General features: G+C 44.1%; 3 protein-coding genes across 3 annotated transcripts; 2 read left to right on the top strand and 1 right to left on the bottom strand.

Moving 5' to 3' along the window:
• Positions 1-357: 357 nt before the first annotated feature.
• Positions 358-7,028, top strand: EAE97_012015 (uncharacterized protein). Its single transcript, XM_038882529.1, has 6 exons — positions 358-995; positions 1,309-1,404; positions 1,534-2,222; positions 2,291-2,465; positions 2,541-4,066; positions 4,130-7,028. The coding sequence occupies exons 4-6, from the start codon at positions 2,426-2,428 to the stop codon at positions 4,724-4,726; spliced, it is 2,163 nt and encodes a 720-aa protein (XP_038726600.1). The 5' UTR covers positions 358-995; positions 1,309-1,404; positions 1,534-2,222; positions 2,291-2,425; the 3' UTR covers positions 4,727-7,028.
• A 7,428-nt stretch (positions 7,029-14,456) lies between these two features.
• On the top strand, positions 14,457-15,629 carry EAE97_012014 (uncharacterized protein; the record flags this gene model as incomplete). Its single annotated transcript, XM_038882528.1, has 2 exons — positions 14,457-15,170; positions 15,243-15,629. The coding sequence occupies 2 exons, from the start codon at positions 14,457-14,459 to the stop codon at positions 15,627-15,629; spliced, it is 1,101 nt and encodes a 366-aa protein (XP_038726599.1).
• An 889-nt stretch (positions 15,630-16,518) lies between these two features.
• Positions 16,519-17,205, bottom strand: EAE97_012013 (uncharacterized protein; the record flags this gene model as incomplete). The annotated part of the gene is made up of 1 exon (XM_038882527.1): positions 16,519-17,205. The coding sequence occupies one exon, from the start codon at positions 17,203-17,205 to the stop codon at positions 16,519-16,521; it is 687 nt and encodes a 228-aa protein (XP_038726598.1).
• Between the last annotated feature and the right edge of the window lie 19 nt (positions 17,206-17,224).

The raw sequence follows: 17,224 nt of genomic DNA, 5'->3' as shown, positions 1-17,224 counted from the left end.
GAGAAAAGCTCTCAGACAAACTCTAATGTTCCTACTCTGATCCTCTACTGTCTACCTCGGTCTTCTACACATATGCACAAATTTCGACGTTTTTTGGTTTCTTTTTTTTTTTCTAAAATAAGAAAAGGCTTTGCATACTTTGCATACTTTGCATACTTCGCATCTTTCATATCTCGCTCGTCAAATTCAACCTTTCGATAAAATACTAATTGGTGATCACTACCACTTCACTTCCGACACGCTCTTTACTACATCATACCATTTAGATATATTCCTTTCTGCGTTAAGAAGATATCTTTTTTCACAGCCTTTAAAATTCAAATCAGCCCTTTCCCCCCCCCCGCTACACCTTAACCTATAGTTTCAAGACTTCAGCAAGCACCCAAAGCTGCGCAGCATTGCACCAAAATACCGACCGCATATTCTCAACCTTTACAAAGTTCTCTTTGCCGGACTCGGAGTCAACGAAGCATCAGTGCCTCATTCCAAATCCTCTGAAGGCAACAGCCACACTCAACTACCCATATCAAGAACGTGTCTAGCCTGTATCCGAATCCTGCCGTTCGAAGCCTCCATTTTCATCCCAAACAACACGTCAACCGTTTTATTGATTTATACAATACACAATCGGATAAAATTTAGAGCCGGAAAATAGTATATCAAAGTTCGAAACTAGAGCGAGAATCCGGTCAACGGACCTGATCGCGTTCTCTTCCGTGGAGAGTAAAGAAACCAGTTAGAAAGCCCTTGATTTGGCCCAGCCTTTTCCAGGCGTTTTGAAGCATTTTCCTGAATCGTTGAAATTGGTGTGACCACATTCAGCAGATCAGCCATCCATCAGCCGCCTCTGCACCATACACGAGATCTGAGCAATCAAGAAAAAGGCCACACGCACGCTTTACCTTTTTAGCGGACTACTGCCATTCTTCTTTGCCCAGTACAAGTTACTTTAAGTTACTCATAAAACCTGCAAGTGCCTTCTAGACCCACCATTTGTATGTATCTCACGCTTTACCCTTTTTATTTTATTCTTATTTTCACACCATCCTCATCCTTGCACCTGGGAAGTCATATGTGCTATTCTATATACGGGACTAGGATGGTGAATTCATAACCTCCACCTCAATCACCACGCAACCTTACCACTAGGCGATCGTTCTACCCTTGGTATACACTCGTCGATGTGCACATGCTACTTACTACCTACTCACCACTACACCACCTTTCTTAACAACTTGTCACCAGCACATCCATCATGACGGCATGCTTCTGATATACGAATACTGACATTTGCCTCGCAACGAACAGGTTCAGTTAAAAGGTTCGACCATTCGGGTGGCTGCATATCTTCTGGCAATCCGTAAATCCTATCGAGCATCCAAGAAACTTCAAATTCTTTGTCCGGTACGTGCCTGCACCCTCCCCTCACTATGAATGCGACTAAAAGCTATGAACGCCCCTCGTCAAGCCATCTTGAGAATACTGTTGTTCTCTTCATCATTTGTAAAGTTACTCCGGCTGATTGACCCACAGAGTTTCCTTTAGAATCGTTATCGACACTTACTATTTTAGTTTCACGCTCCCGAGACCTTGTTCAGACGATTTACGCCTCTGCCCTAGTTATTTCTAGAGCGCGGGAACTTGAGATCGCTAGTCAAGATCTTTGGAAAACAAGCGTTGTTGAAAAAGCATTCAGCTCTGAAACTATTTCGTCGACTAGCCTGTTCTACTCAAGTTCTATTACTTAAACTCGGCATCTCATCATTAATCGTTTTAAGTCGTTGTCGATCGAACTTTAATTCTTCCCAATAACGGAAACAGAAAAGGAGCCACTCTACCTAAGAGATCTAGGGTACGGTACCAAGATCTATCTAACAGACTACCACTATCCACCCAATACTTTGTCACCTAAGTCTATCTTTCAAGATACTCCACTTCTATCGACAGTTCTCTGACCGATTATCATCCATTTCCTCGAATCTTCATATAGATACGCAGCGTAACAACACTCAAGTTCTCGCTCTTCTTCACAACCTCATCACTTTTAAGATTTCTACAATTTCCATGGACCCAGCCTTCTACAATATTCTCGATAATCAATAGTAGAACTTCTCAATTCATAGAAGCTTCTGCTCAGCGTTCTTGTGGTGTTTGATAGCATCTTTTAGCCTTACTCCTCCCCCACCGCCAAACTGGCCTACTCAACTTACACCTTGTTCGACGTACGTGTATTCCAAGACTTCACACTGTTAAAGATATTCTTCCTGCTAATACAATGCTTTCCATACAGTCCGAACACCTATCTTCTGGTAGACCGATAATAATTGACGAAACTTATCCATCACCAGAGACTACAGCCTTACACGAAGGAGGGTACGAGGGAGCCCTTGTGCCCCGGGCGGATTCCCCGACAGATATCCTGTCAATGTCTGCCTACGGGAAGCCGCAACCGCCACAGCTTCATGGTTAGTGCAGCGAAGAACGGCTTTATCCCTTGACTAATAGCTATGCGAACATTGAAATCACTAACTTTCAAGTAGGCTACGAAACTGCTCGATCCTATCCAGAGAATGCATTCCCATATCAGACCCCTTCATATGGGACGCAGTCTTCGATTCCAACATCTACTCCGGCATCAGTCTACCACAATGCCGGGCAGATGACTCCGCTAGGTTATGGATCGGGTAGCACACGTACTACTTACGATGAGCAATCGGGACCTTACTTGAATGTTGGGTCTACGCCGATACCCGAAGTTACATCGTTCTCCCCCCAGCGGGGAAGTCAGGGTACTCCAGTGAGCGTCTACGTAACTACTTTGTACGAGCTATTAACCTCAAACTCGCCGACCTTTTATTTGGTGTTTGGACAACAAAAATGCCAGGCTTCAGTAAGAAAAATGAATCAGTCAGGAGGGGTTTGCAACTATATTGTGACCTGTGAAGTCCCTCAATTCGCATCTACAAATTGGTCCTCTTCTCGAGTACCAGTGTCAATGTTCATGGAAGGCGATGGAGATGTTATTTCCAAGGTGGATGTCGGAGATTTCACTTTCGAAAGCGATGTACACTCACTCGAGGGAACGAGGAAGAGGAAAATCTCGACTGAATCCGCGGAATTGATGAGGAGCCCCCCCAAACGTAACTCCCAACAGCTGAAGCCAAAGGAGGAATTTCCTTATGCATTCTCTTCAAGTGATGGCTCGCCATCTTCTTACTCACCATATCTTCAAGCAAGTTCTGCCTACAGCAACATGATGCCTCAGTACAATAGATCCGGTGCCTACTCAACAACCCAGTCAGCGCCTAGAAATATGGGCTATGGATATGGAAGTTCTTCAACAGCGTCGCCACCCACCCTAAAAGCTCATTCTCCGCACGTATCATCCTGGAATTCTGGCTACGCAACGATTGGTTCGAGCATGGCGCGAAGCCCTGGATTGCCATCCAACTCAATGCATCGATCAAATATGTCATCCTTGCCATCTCCTGGCAACCCAGCCTTGATAAGAACTTCGACCTTGCAATCCTCAAGTCCGGGTGCCACACCTCATGCAGGCCACACGTACAATCCTTACCCAATGTACGCAAATAAGGCGAAATTGGAGATTAGTGGAGATTTAGGTGATATGATGGTAAATAATTGGACTGCAGAAGAATGGGAATCAAAGAGGCGACTTGTTCAATTCAAACGATCACAATCTGGTTGCACGATTACGACAACTTTCAACGCTATATCAGCCGATGAACGACCGCCTCAATCCGTTGTGATCAGCTGCATATACTGGGAAGAAAAGAATGATTGTTATGTCACAAGCGTGGATACTATTACTCTACTGGAATCACTAGTCGCGGCAAAGTTTACAGTGGAGGAAAAGAACAGGATACGGAGAAATCTGGAAGGGTTCCGACCTGCAACTGTATCCAAAGGAAAGCCTGACAGCGAGGAATTTTTCAAAGTCATCATGGCGTTCCCTAACCCCAAGCCTCGTAACATTGAAAAGGACGTCAAGGTCTTTCACTGGAAGGATTTAGGTCCCGCTTTGAAGAAGATTATCAGCAAATATGTAAGCTCACATCACGATATATTTAATTCTGGGTCCGCACTCAATACTAACAATGATTTGTAGTCCGCCAGTCCTGCTTCAACTCTTCCACCCACACATGCTCCTGCCCTTCTGACACCTGTTAGCTCCACTGGTTACGCTGCGGAAGCTTCGTCTGCAGGCTTACCGTACACAAGTGATCATCATGGAGGAATCTCACCCCGATCAATATCAGGATCAACAACTTCTACATCTTACAATTCCAACATGCCCGCACAAAGAGCAATTTCACCGCAAAGTCAAAAATCCATAGGGTACCAGGGTGGTCCCCCCGATTTAAGAATCGCAGTACCACATGGTGCACAAGAATCGAGTCATTGGCCACAAGGAACTGCACATCACATGCCTACACCACAACAACAATATCAAGCACAACTTGGAAATGCGGCAGCCGTAGCAGCAAGCGCTAGAGGCTCATGGGACTTGTCGAATTATCTTGAAAATAGTTCCGCGACTGCCGCCGGCACTTCGGGTACAGGGGTTGATTATCAAGGTCAAGGTCAACAACATCAGACGCCGAGAAACGTTGTAGATGCTTCAATGGCTGGTGGGGGTAATGGAAATCGCGCTTTATCTTCGCTTCAACATCAACAGCAGAGTCAGCAGATACCGCGTACTTGAATCGTGAATCGATTGCGCGGTCCTATTGGATGAGAGGTGTAAGCTGATGAAGCCAAATTATGGGCTCATTGCATCACATCTGATAGGGAACCTGGGATTCCGTGGGTGTGTATTATGAGAGCCTTGAGTGGGTGTCTTGTGCTGTGGTGCTTTTTCATTCTTTCTCTACCGTTTTTCGAGCGATGGAATCCATTGGTCATGGGGTGGTGTTTCTCTCTCAACATGGGGTATGAAAGCGGGTTAGTGCGAGATGATGGATGCTCATTCGGCAGAAGTTATCTCGTATTACCCTCACATGCACATTCATGCATCAACATACCTTGCACAAATCCATGCACTACCACCATGACAACCCTTGCTGCACATCAATTTATCTCTAATCGACAAAGCGACCTATCAACATAGCCATTACCTTCGAAACGACTATTATCTACATTCAAGGCATACAAAGATACATCTTGGTTGTTTTGTCGTTATACTTGCTTCTCTAAGCGACTTGCGTCTCACGAAACACTTTTGTTTATTCGTTGCTTTCGATGGATCTAAGCATACTACCATGGCTCGTTACGACTTTAATATCCACTACTTCCTACAACTGCCACAATTCTACTACCTTGTTACCTATTACGACTATACTATATATCGATATACGGCTGGATCCTCTGATGGCTACATTCATCCTCCACACCCTCTTCCAATCCATTCATCCCACTCTACGCGATCATCTTTATTCTATAACACAGCCACCATACTACCATGTTACCGCCACCCGCTTATTTTCTTGTTTCTTACTGTTTACATGCATGACTATCTATCTTCAGATTACTTATCTATCTTACTCGTGTATCACCTGATGCACTACGACACTACCACACCCAGGTTCGAATATTCTCTCAATACTTAATTTAGACTTCATTGCGTATGTTTTTTCTGGATGGGAAGGGGCGAAACGGGGATGGCTCTGGCAGGACTTATTAAAAATCATTGGTGGTGTGGCGTTTATCAATCCAGTTGCTATCTACTGCATCTTATCGTACTAGCATATACCAATATTCCCTTTGGCCACTTACCTTGCGTTATTTTCCCCTGTTTTCTTGCTTTGGACTTCTTATTCGTATCAGTGCTACATGTGCTTTATTCGATGGCTTTTCTGGCATTCCGAAAAGATCTTGTTTCATAGCATCATATGGCATCATCACTGGCACACATATCAAATGAGCAAGACCTGCCTACCTATCTTGGATGCCATCCCTAGCTATGGAATCTACCCTTGCTTGCTTGGCATATCCTTGCACGATTTGGAGAAGTATGCACAGCTCGCATTGCATTGTGCATATTGCTTGCATGGAAATAACTCCCGAGCATCACGGATTTTAGCCTATTTCGCGTGGATTGGCCAATACACCATACTCTACGATAAATTGGACACAAGAACGCCCATGCGTAACTCTGTGTTCTCGTTAATAACGGGTTATCATTACTTTGAAGGACCATCGATAGATCGACTTTATCGCTCCACAGTCAGCGTTTTACGACAAGAGGGTGGGCTTGCAGATTTGTCACGGTCTCTCTTCGCTGCCGCTTTATCTCCGATCTAGCCAGAACAGATCTTCAGTCTTCTGGTTTCTTTACAATTTGTCTATTACTACTTAGCCTGCTTTGATTTGCTTTGCATTCTTCTGCGTAGCAGAGGTGTTGAGGAGAAATATATCTGCATCGTTACTAGATACCATTTGAGCGACTCCGTCAAGTTAGTTGAGACATCAATTTGTTTTCCTTTCATTTACATCAGTTTCCTTTACGTTTTATTTGTCATTCGGGGTTTACATAGCTAGCGGGTCAATCATCTTCCATTTGTATTGGACTGGACACACTGGCGGTAGGGGCCAAGCCGCAGTGGGGCATTATAGGTTCGCATAGGAGAGGAGTTGTTCGGTCACCAAAAAATACGTGTTTTTCATTCTTTTGTTTGGGTTCTGATGTGGCTTGGTTTGGGAGGGTCGGATGGATGTGCTGGGTACATTTTGCGTGATTTGGACTAAAGCAAGGTTTTGATTTTTGTGGAATTACGGGGTACACATCTGTATGGTATCGCGAGATCTTAATGGGAAGGGAATGAGAGATCTCGCTCGGTAGAGAGTTGAGTATGGATTAGATGGGGAATGACGAGGAGATCGACGAGATGAGATGAGATGAGATGAAAGAATAAATTTATTTTACTATCTATCTATCTACTATATACTGCCTAGGCATTTTAATTGGTTGTAGGCCTTGCGTTACTTAATTCTTAATAAAAGATCTTTACATCATATCCACCCTGAGGCCTTTTTTGTTTTTTCAAGGTAAATGAAGCTTGTTTCATATTGGCTTACTTCTGGTGCGAAGATCACATGGGAATTGACCGTGACAAGCATCACTTCCTTCTAAATGCTTTCAACATACCTGTACCCTGATGGAAGATCTCTGACTCCAGATCCAAGGGTTGGTTCAAACTCAATCTGCAATAGTCCCGTGATCTTTGTACGATCACACTAACCTTGACCGACATGTGTGTCTAGAACCTAATTCTTCTTGAAGATCTCGCGATCTCAATGTCTTATTTACGCCGCCAAATCCTGCCATCATATAAATGATATGGGCGAGATCTTCCAATTTGAGTTTCCCCCTATGCTTTAGTAGATGCGATCCCTGATTATCAGTCAAGAATTTGACAAGTGATTGGACGTCTAGTAGCACAGATACATTTTGTGGTGCTGAAGGCGACGGATATACCTCCGTGGAAATCGAAGGGGCAAGCAAGCGGGAGGACAATTAAAGGCTAACATGTGTAGTTGAGCTTCGGAAATGCCGATGAGTATCTCGGTACAATATTGCTCTTCAGAAATACTAGCAATTCTATTGGCAAGAACGGCGAAGATAGACAGCGCGGGATGAAATGGTGTAGATTAGCGGCCCACAAGTCAAAAGGAAACAAAGCATTTCCAGCAGTTTGGGTCAAAACCACGACCGCATTTTAAATCTCCTAGTCCTGTATTTCTATTCATTAATTTTCACCGTGTACTGTACTGAGGTTATGCAACTGCATCCCCTAATGAGATCAAGTCACTTCCAAACCTTAATTTTTGTAGCACAATTCACTAGAGAAATCCAGGCATTGGTATGCGCATCATATGCAGTAAAGGTTGTACAAGATACAGCATAGACTCGGAGACTCGGGAATCGGATCATTTTTTTCTAGTATCGTACGCTATGAAACATCGATGTACGGTATGTATGTACAGGAAGTGGATCCTTTCGGGTATGTTGTGATGCGGTATTGTGGTCGAGTGGTTACAGGAAGCAAAGGTGATTAGAGGATACTGGGCTGGGGCCGCAACACAAGACTGGGAGGTTGGGATACACAAATACTCGGGATGTATAAAAATCTCTTCACTTGTTCACTTATATTGTCTTGTATTAGCTGGAGCAGGGCCGAGACAGGAAGGATACCCCCTGGGTATTGCGTATAGTGAAATGAATGAACTCGGAATTAGTGTCTAGATTGGGCCGTTTTTACTTGGAATTCTAGATAGGTAAGGAATATTGAAGAAGGGTTCAGAACGAGGAAATTGGGAATATCGTCAGGTGAAGCGCACATGGGGAACCTTGGACTTGAAGATTGAGTGGGTTGAAGCTGTCACGGTACTTGTTTGCAACTCTATGTGACTAAATGAGTGTTTTTCATGTACGTGTGCATGCATGCTGCAATGCATATGCAAATGTAGAGTTACGTTTATGGTAATATCTACGGGTAACGGGTCTTTGCGCAGTGGTCTTGTGGCACTTTTGTTGTGTTCTACTGGTTTGTACAATCAATGCTATGGTTATTAAAGTGGCGTATTAGTTTCAGGTTTATCAGCTAGTGCTTTCTCCCTTTCTCATCACTTCATATTGATCGGGGCGCCAGTAGCATTTAATCAAGTTTGGAGTTCGTCTCAATGTAGCGTTAGATTGAATCGCTTGTGCATACGGAAAAGGTTCCAATAATGGGATATGGGCTCCCTTTTTTCTCAGTTCAAAAAAGGGTACTTATGTTGTACATGAAATATTACCTCCTACTATGTCGGGCCACATCGGCCATCATAAATCGAGAAGTCTCGGTCACGGTCTCAGTTCGTTATTCATCAAGACAACACGAGAATAGGGATAATCATGTCGATGATGATGGAGACTCCAACCATGTCTAACATCAGAATGTCTTTCTTCAATACTGACAGTATTACTTGTAATTTTGTGCGGGTACCCATGAAATCAAGGGCAAGGTCTCAGCTTTTCAGCGATGATGTGGATAGATGCAAAACCCTTCGATTTGATGGGCATATTGCGAGACCTCGAGGAATTCCAAGATCTTCTAGGGTTGATTATCGCGATGGAGATGACGCTTAGGCATCCGTATGGTCAACTTCGTTGGCAAGTTCAAGTATTGTATCTAAGTGGGGGTTGGGGGAGTGGATCCAGACCGGGCTCACAGTAGTTGCATAGCGCGCCCCCACTCTCAGATGACGAGATGATTAGCCCGGACTCATCATCTGTGGAGCTCGACCGCAATTGAAAAATCATTTCGGGCCATCATCAACCCAAAATCCTGAAATGGCCGTTGTACGAAGTTGTTGTGAAAATGATAACACGAATTTGGATGTGCCAAGAATGTTGCAAGGGTGTAATCATCTTTCAATTTCAAAGTCTGTGCATCGATAGGGTCGTAGATAGTTACTAGAAGTTTCGCGCCAGTGAGTAGTTGCGGCACCGGGAAGATCGTCGCTAGCTGCAACTTCGAAATTACTTGGCTGGGCGGGGACGGGCACTAAAGTAGAATCGGCGAGATGCCATGCTAATGGATGTGGGGATGAATGTGACCTTGTTTAGTTCAAGTCTGAGCGTATTGTTGGTCAATTAGCAAGTGAATTAGTGAGATGAGATGGAGTGCCAGCGATGAGTTGTCGAATAATATTGAGTCATGATGTATTCGTGGTCATGTCGATTGGGAGATAGATTAAGATGAGCTTGGCATCTTGTTAAAGGGGGTCTTTACTTTCCAGTTAGTAGGAAACTATAAGGCCCTTGAATTGGCATCTGGCTAGGTAAACTGTAAGTGTGTGTCTATGTGAGACGGGAATAAGCCGGAGAAGTGTCGAGTGTACGTTCTCTAGTGGGGCAAAGTATTGGATTGTTAAGGGTAACGATGTAGAAATAAGAAATACATTAGAGTTTGAAGCTTAGACGTATCTGTGAAGGACGGTGAGTAAAGAAGATCGTGAGCGACAAAAATCATTCCCACATGGGGAAGGTCCATGGAAAGAATAATTAGAGAGTAGAACGATTCCGCAGATATGTGGGCTACCATTTTTGTCTTGAAATTGGAAGTAGATCTTATTTGCCCAAGCTAATTTGTGCACTATGTAATTGATTATGTGTAGCCTTTCAATGCTATTGATGACTATCATGTTAAATTGCCCCTCGCTCTTGAAGCTAGAGCCTTCCACGGCTGCCGGTGATGCTATCAGAGCAAGGAGTAGGCAGCGCCCGATGCCACAGCAGTTTGGATCGAATTCCAAGACAACGGTAAAGGTAGTCTCAATAGGCAGAAGTTACAATTTCAAGGGTATCTCAGAAAGTCCCCCCCTTGACTATGCTAATACCACGACGTTAGGAGCGGAAAGCTATGTTGTTGAAGATAGATGCTGGCACCTTCCTCACATCCTCACCAAAGTCGTAATATCATTCCATGCTCCGAGGAAATCATTCTTGTAACTGGTGAGCATACGTATACCAGGGCGTTGAGTTGACGTAGCCTGGTGGAAGCCTAAAGTCGAAAGGGGTGTGGTGCTTAGGCGAGAACAACACTCTCGGAGATACATTGCGTTGCGATCAATTCTGTATACAAGAATCAGCAACACGCTCAATAACTCCAGTGTTCAAAGTTAAGTGACTCAAAATGACAGACGAACACAAGTGTGAATCATCACAGCATTGAAGTAAGAATTATTATGATCATGAGGTTGTCTTGTGAGAGCTTCACGGCGGCTTGTACGGTTGACTTGGGAAACACATGTGCCTTAGGAATTGAGATCAAATATAACTCGGGGCCTGATAAACTGATCGCAGGCTAACATGGTGGTTGCCTCGTAAGTATGCCTCGGCGACTAACTATTGTTGGTGAATTGCCCAAAGAGGATGCTTTTCATGATTAGTTTATTGAAATCCATAGCTAGACTTTATACGGGCATCTCGAAAGCTCAGAGAAGATGCTACTCAGAACAGATTAGACACCTCGAAACATCTTTTTGTATCGTAGGACTGATACTACGAAAATCAGCGGTGGAATTGAGAAGAGATTTCGCAAGGCTATTTTTCTAGCTACCAAGGTAAGATGCAACCGTCAAAGAAACGGACTGTAGTATTCAAGCCCTTTCATATTGTGTTAGCCAATCTGGAAATTTACGCATCCGATTTCGGGAGTAACATTATGATTGATGCGGTTCCAACTTTACTTAGGAACGTCTGGCAATGAATCAAAACATCACGGCTCACTATCTCTGTCAGCACCATCCCCGTTCTCGAATCTTGCTACACTATTAAAATGCGTTGATCTGGAATCAAGACTTCCTACTACTACCTGTCAGCTTTCTTGGGTGTCGATGGATACCAGCTCCACGGTTTGGTAGGATCATGAAAATTTGAAACTGCCTGCGCCACCATCAAAATCCTCGCCCCACCACGTGTTGATGTTGAAGAAAGAGCTCGGGACCCAGCATAACAGTTTTGTTTCGATGGGAATGGAAGTATACAATAGGATTAGACGTAAATAGATAAGCTTAGCCAACATGTGTAGTATGCTGTAGCTGCTCGCTCAACGAAATGTATGCTCACTTGTATGGGGCGGAGTTGATATTATGCATGAATCCTTATGTGGCGGTGCGGCGTGGCACTCATGCGAAAATGTATCTCAAAGGATCTATAATATCTGACGTAGGATGATATTGCAAACCGTTCTCAAACAAATCAATAGGATTCAAGGGAAACAAACGACTGTGCAAAGATTGGTGATGGCGGCCAAAAGCTTCTTCATACCCTTGATCGCTTAATCAGGGGATTTGTCCTGATACCACAGGGATCACTTGAAAGATGATTGTTACTCTGAACACTATATAATCAAAAACCAAGTATCAACAAGTGTTTGTAAATCCATAAATATGTTGCTTACTTCGTTCCAATGACCGAGATATTTCCCAAATAGGACAGAATCTTTGATTGAAGCTATCTGGCAAATGAGCTGTAGTGATTACGAAAACGCCACTTCCGTGCTTACCTACCTACTTAAAGCCATTCCAAATGCTTTAAACGGGTATCATATTATGTTCCTATTCGCAAATATTTGTCCAGTCGCCATAGTCCTAGGTGACTACCAACGAAGACATCGGGGACCATAACTGTTTTTTTTTTTACAGCTGTGCGGGCTGAGGTTCGATGGCATTGGATTTCCCATTTTTGGATGCTGCGTTGGCATGACTGTATTCAACCCGTCATAATATTACAAAATAGGCCAGAATTCGACCGGCTGATGATATGAGATTATGATTCTTCAATTAGTGGTGGCCATTGCGAATCTTGATGTGGGATGGAAGTGATGATTGTATGGTAGCTTTTGTCTGTTCCATATTTCGTCGACACATCTTCAATACTGTGGCTAGGTTAGTGCCAGGTAGAATCTCCCAATTGCTGTTATTCATCGTCGGATCATTGCAACTTGGTAGTTCGGAGTTTGCGTCTTCAAGGGATAAGTGGAGATGAGGACAACAATTGGCAAGTCTAAAAGACAAAATTTTGCACGTCTACTTACACAGCGTTTGGCCTACTAAATCACGTGTGTTTATTAGAATCTTTATGGAGAACGTAAGAAGCTGAGAAAACGTTTGTACGATGTAAAGTGTGAGAATGTTTCTTCCCTCTACAACTAGTTGGCATTATGAAGAAACAATAGCACTATCAGTCCATTCCATCCAATTAATTTTTGGAATGCCTACTGTCGAATCGATAAATATGACTTCATTTCGAACAATATCGATGATTTCATTAGAATTGTTTGGACTGTGTGTCCTAGATCATATACTATTCATGTGATCGTACATTCATTAGCTCTATCTGGTCAAATTGTGTCTATGTGACGGTTATGACTTGAAGGCGATATCAACTTTATGTTTCTATAATTTCTATAACAGATCAGTGGCCGTTGACTTTGCTTAAGTAGAAATGCCGCATAGTAGATGATCTGATTATTATCGACCTTCAGTTACTGTGTGTTGATGCTTGTAGCCTACGTATGCTGAGATGTCATGGATGAGGTTTCGGATTTCCAGATGTGAAGAAATCTGCCAGTGCACCACATAAACTTCGGTTGATTGGGGCGTCTAATTGGCGCGGGAGCCTCTCTGGACAAAGTCATTTGCAAAATCGAATCTGTACGCCTGACTTTACTCTCAGATGTAGCGGCTTATGGCTCATCGAAAGATTGAATCTGCTAGATCCATTATATTAAATCTGTGCAAGCAAATATCTTTCCAATGCTCTATATCCCTATAGTTGTGGGGTTATTAGCGCCACCTGTTCGCATCTAGGTACCCGCACTTACAAATATCATCATACTTTGAAAATCCAGAATCTCAGCGGTAAAGGCTCTACTTTCTGGTAGAACGTCTCGTGTAGCTGCAAAGACCATCGAGTTCTATATAGCGGCAGGCACACTCTTGAATATACTCCTTGCCCGTCGAGCGATATATATAACCACGTTCAAGCTTGATTTGTGGCTCTAAGAGAGTGATAACACCATGCAGCGACCCTCGTCACGCAATGTTTTATAATGCAGCTGCTCTTGAACTATTCCCGATTCGATATTTTGAAGAAAAGGAGATAACGGTAGCTGCTTGACTTGTGATGCTAATGCGATCTTGTTGCCTCTGGCGATTTCCATCTCAACTTCTGGCACTCAAATATTCATACGCGCTTGGAAACGTGGAATTTTTCGAGCGGGAGTCTAGTAAGGAAGGATAATAGTAAGTTTTTTAAAGCCTACAAAGGACTTAAACTTGCTTAGGGTTAGGGTTAGAATGAGTATATAAACTACCTGCCTCTGAGAATCAGTCAGACCATACTTTTTCCATTGATGAAACTCAAAATAACAAGAGCAATGAGATCCGAGAACTTTACTTCGAGGTTTCCATGGAAATTGCTTGTGAAATATAACAACTGCATACCTTATGGCCTCATTGACCACATACTATGCGTACTTGCCTTATTGAACATCGTGGCACTTTCATCTATCCTTCCCATCTGAGAATTCTTACCGACCAGAAGAGACAAATTTCAAGGAAAGCGACCATTCTCCGCAAGCGACGAAAGATTGTCACTTTATCAATATGCACTTCCATTGATACCGCTTGTAGTAAATGAGCCATAATGCTGTCTATCATTAGAGGACTGAGGACCTGCCACTGGAAACGTTAACACTACTACCAGTATCAAGATCCTAATTAAGATAAGCCTGTCTGAAATATTCAGAATACGACTACCGTCACAACTGAGACTAACATTTGATTCAGCATCACCGATACCACTACAATTACCACACTCAGATTCACAACCGCAGCTAGAGCCACAATTGAAACCACAACCACAACTACCTAAATACTCCAACATGAGTCACCCAGAAGAATCCCTCACTTCACAGTCTTCCACCCCTAAGATATTGATGTCCCCATCATTCCACAGTTCACCTCAGATTCTCCTCTCCAAAGATGCCCGAATCAAACCTTGCTCTTCACCAAAATCTCTCCCCCAAGCAAACCCCAAAACAGAATCTCCATGTCGCAGCATCATCCAAACCACCCATTCATCCCCTGCAACCCCCGGGCTCGATGTCTGGGTCTCCGGGATATCCCATCGGAAAACTCTCCAGATGCTCGGCTATCCATCATCCAACTCACACATGTTTTCCCTAACTCCCACTCCCCCATCTCTCCCCAGCACCACCTCACCCACCTCCACGATCCAAAAAAGCCACGCAGTCACCCGATCCCAAATCCCCGCATCCTCCGTCCTCAACTATCTCCTCGAGACGTCCCCCAAGAAAATGCACATCACCATCAACGGATGCAAACGCACCAGCCAAGTCGAAGACAAATCCGAAGACTACGCTATTCTCCAATATATCGCTCACTATAGCGAACCACGGTACTGGGTATTTGACATTGAGGATCTGCACTGCGCTGTATGTTGCAAACAGATGCGCGATCAGCGGAGAAGAGATTACGAGAAGAGTCGGAGATGGAGCGAGAGAGTTAAGGGAGCGTGGAGACATCAGCATTGTGTGAATTCGTGGTGTCATGGGACGTGTACGCATGAGCGACGGGTAGGTTATTGTTCTAGCGAGTCTGATGAGTTGAGAGTATAGGAAGGGATGCTGATGAAAATTGCAATCTAGTCTCATCACGTACTCGCTCGTCTCGGACGCGTCACAACGCGGAAAATAAAATACGTACAACTGACTACTTCATCCGAACGCATGGATCCAGATATCCTTGCTTCCGCAATAACGGTTTTGAAACCGTTCGTTTCGAAACTTTCTGGCTTGGAAATTCTGCTCGTTTCTTCTTCTGATGTGGTTGGAAGAGCGAGGGATATGCGGAATGGATCGAGACAAGAAGCACGGCGTTTCATATGCTGTTTTATGGAGTTGGAGGAATGGTTGGTGGAAGGGGCGAGGTTGGAGATTAAGGGGGTGGGAATTTTTAGAGAGCTGGAGGATATGTGGTGGGATGTGAGGAGGAAGTGGTGGAGGATGGAAGGGAGGGTGAGGGATGAGAAATAGATTGTGTGGTGGGATGGGATGGGATGGGAGAAGGAGAGCGCGAAGATGGGGAGATGGATGTGTTTGTTGCATATGGATGGAGGGGCGGACTGAAGTGTTTTAAGTAGTCGTAGTATATTATATACTACGCCAGCGAATTGAAATGAGGTTATTCGACATTATAAACCCATTGTACCGTATGCATTTATTCCGTCTGATACCCTAGGAATCATTTTAATATATGATTTTGTACACATACATAACATAACTTAAGAACATATCTTATTGATTCCACTATTTCCTCCCCTCCCCTTCTCTTCGCTTCACTCTTCCACCCCTTCACTTCATGCACTTCTCAGGAGAATATCTTGCTACAAAGTCAACTCTCACCAGCTCTGACTCTATATTTCAAAGATCAAACCGTTAAACTCCTCTCATAAAACCCAACCTATTAATTCTTCCTCTTTCAAAATCTACATCTATATCTATATCTATATCTATAAACCCAACCTCCCCTCATCTCCCCTTAACCTCCCTGCCCACAAACCACCTTCCATTACTTTTCATCCCATCCCATCTCATCTCATCTCATACAATAACCCACTAGTATTCAATTCCAAGGTTAATACACATATTTCATAAAAATTAACAAAACATCAAGTGATACACTACAGTTTAAATATAGAGATCGGTGGTGTGGAAGAGTATTTTATATCTTATATCTAGTATTATTTAGAGATTAACAAATTAGGTAGATGTAGCAGATCATTCTTAGTCTAATCGTCGCTTTTTCCGACGAGCGAAGCGAGACGAGGAAACCTTTGAATGAGAGTAGATAGATAAACTAGACAAAATGAGACAAAACTAAACTATCAACCCATCTCATCTCATCCAAAGTATCCCCCACATCTCACAACATATACAAAAACGCCGTTTTCCCTCCCCTCCCCTTCCCCTTCCCCTTCCCATTCTCATTCCCCACCAAACCCCTCTCCTCTTCATTTGCCCCTCTCTCCCCCTCCCCCTCCCCCTCCCCCTCCTCACCACTCACCCTCCCATATTTTCCCCCACTCCTCTCATTTTCCCTCCCCAACCACCATCTCAAGCCTAGTCCCAAACCCGCTACTATCAACATGACCCCCGCACACACGCCCATGCCCTCTCTATAAAACGGCGCTTGCGATTCAGGATACAATCTCGTGCCGACCAGCGGCCCACACTGCCCCACGATCTGCATGACCGCGAATCCCGTCCCTTGTCTCGAAGACGAGGGTTGATTATTTAGGGTCCAGGTGATGAGGATTGTGATGACGGAGAAAAATCCCACGCACGCAGGATAGATGGCGAGGTAGCGGAGAGTGGGGGATAGGAAGTGGGGAGGGAGAGTGAGGAGGGTGTAGCCGAGGGAAGAGAGCAGAGCGTGGAAGATGAGGAAGGGAGAGCGAGAGCGGAGTTTATCGGAGAGGTAGGAGGTGAGGAGGACGGAGAGGAAGGAGAGGAGATAGGGGGGTGCGGAGAGGGCTTGGGAGGTGGAGGCGGAATGTCCCATGTGGGTTAGAATAGTAGGGAGGAAGATGGGCATACTGCTAAATGCCATGTTGGAGAAGAAGAACATG

Source organism: Botrytis byssoidea (assembly GCF_014898295.1).
Source record: "Botrytis byssoidea strain MUCL 94 chromosome Unknown BBYS_046, whole genome shotgun sequence".
NCBI lineage: Eukaryota > Fungi > Ascomycota > Leotiomycetes > Helotiales > Sclerotiniaceae > Botrytis > Botrytis byssoidea.
Note: the sequence above shows the minus strand (reverse complement) of the source record. Positions and strands in the feature narration are given on the sequence as shown.

Coding starts and splice junctions, on each gene's coding strand:
- EAE97_012015 (XM_038882529.1), top strand. CDS start 2,426: ATGTCTGCCTACGGGAAGCCGCAACCGCCACAGCTTCATG. Junction 2,466..2,540: donor GCAACCGCCACAGCTTCATG/GTTAGTGCAGCG, acceptor ACTTTCAAGTAG/GCTACGAAACTGCTCGATCC. Junction 4,067..4,129: donor AGAAGATTATCAGCAAATAT/GTAAGCTCACAT, acceptor AATGATTTGTAG/TCCGCCAGTCCTGCTTCAAC.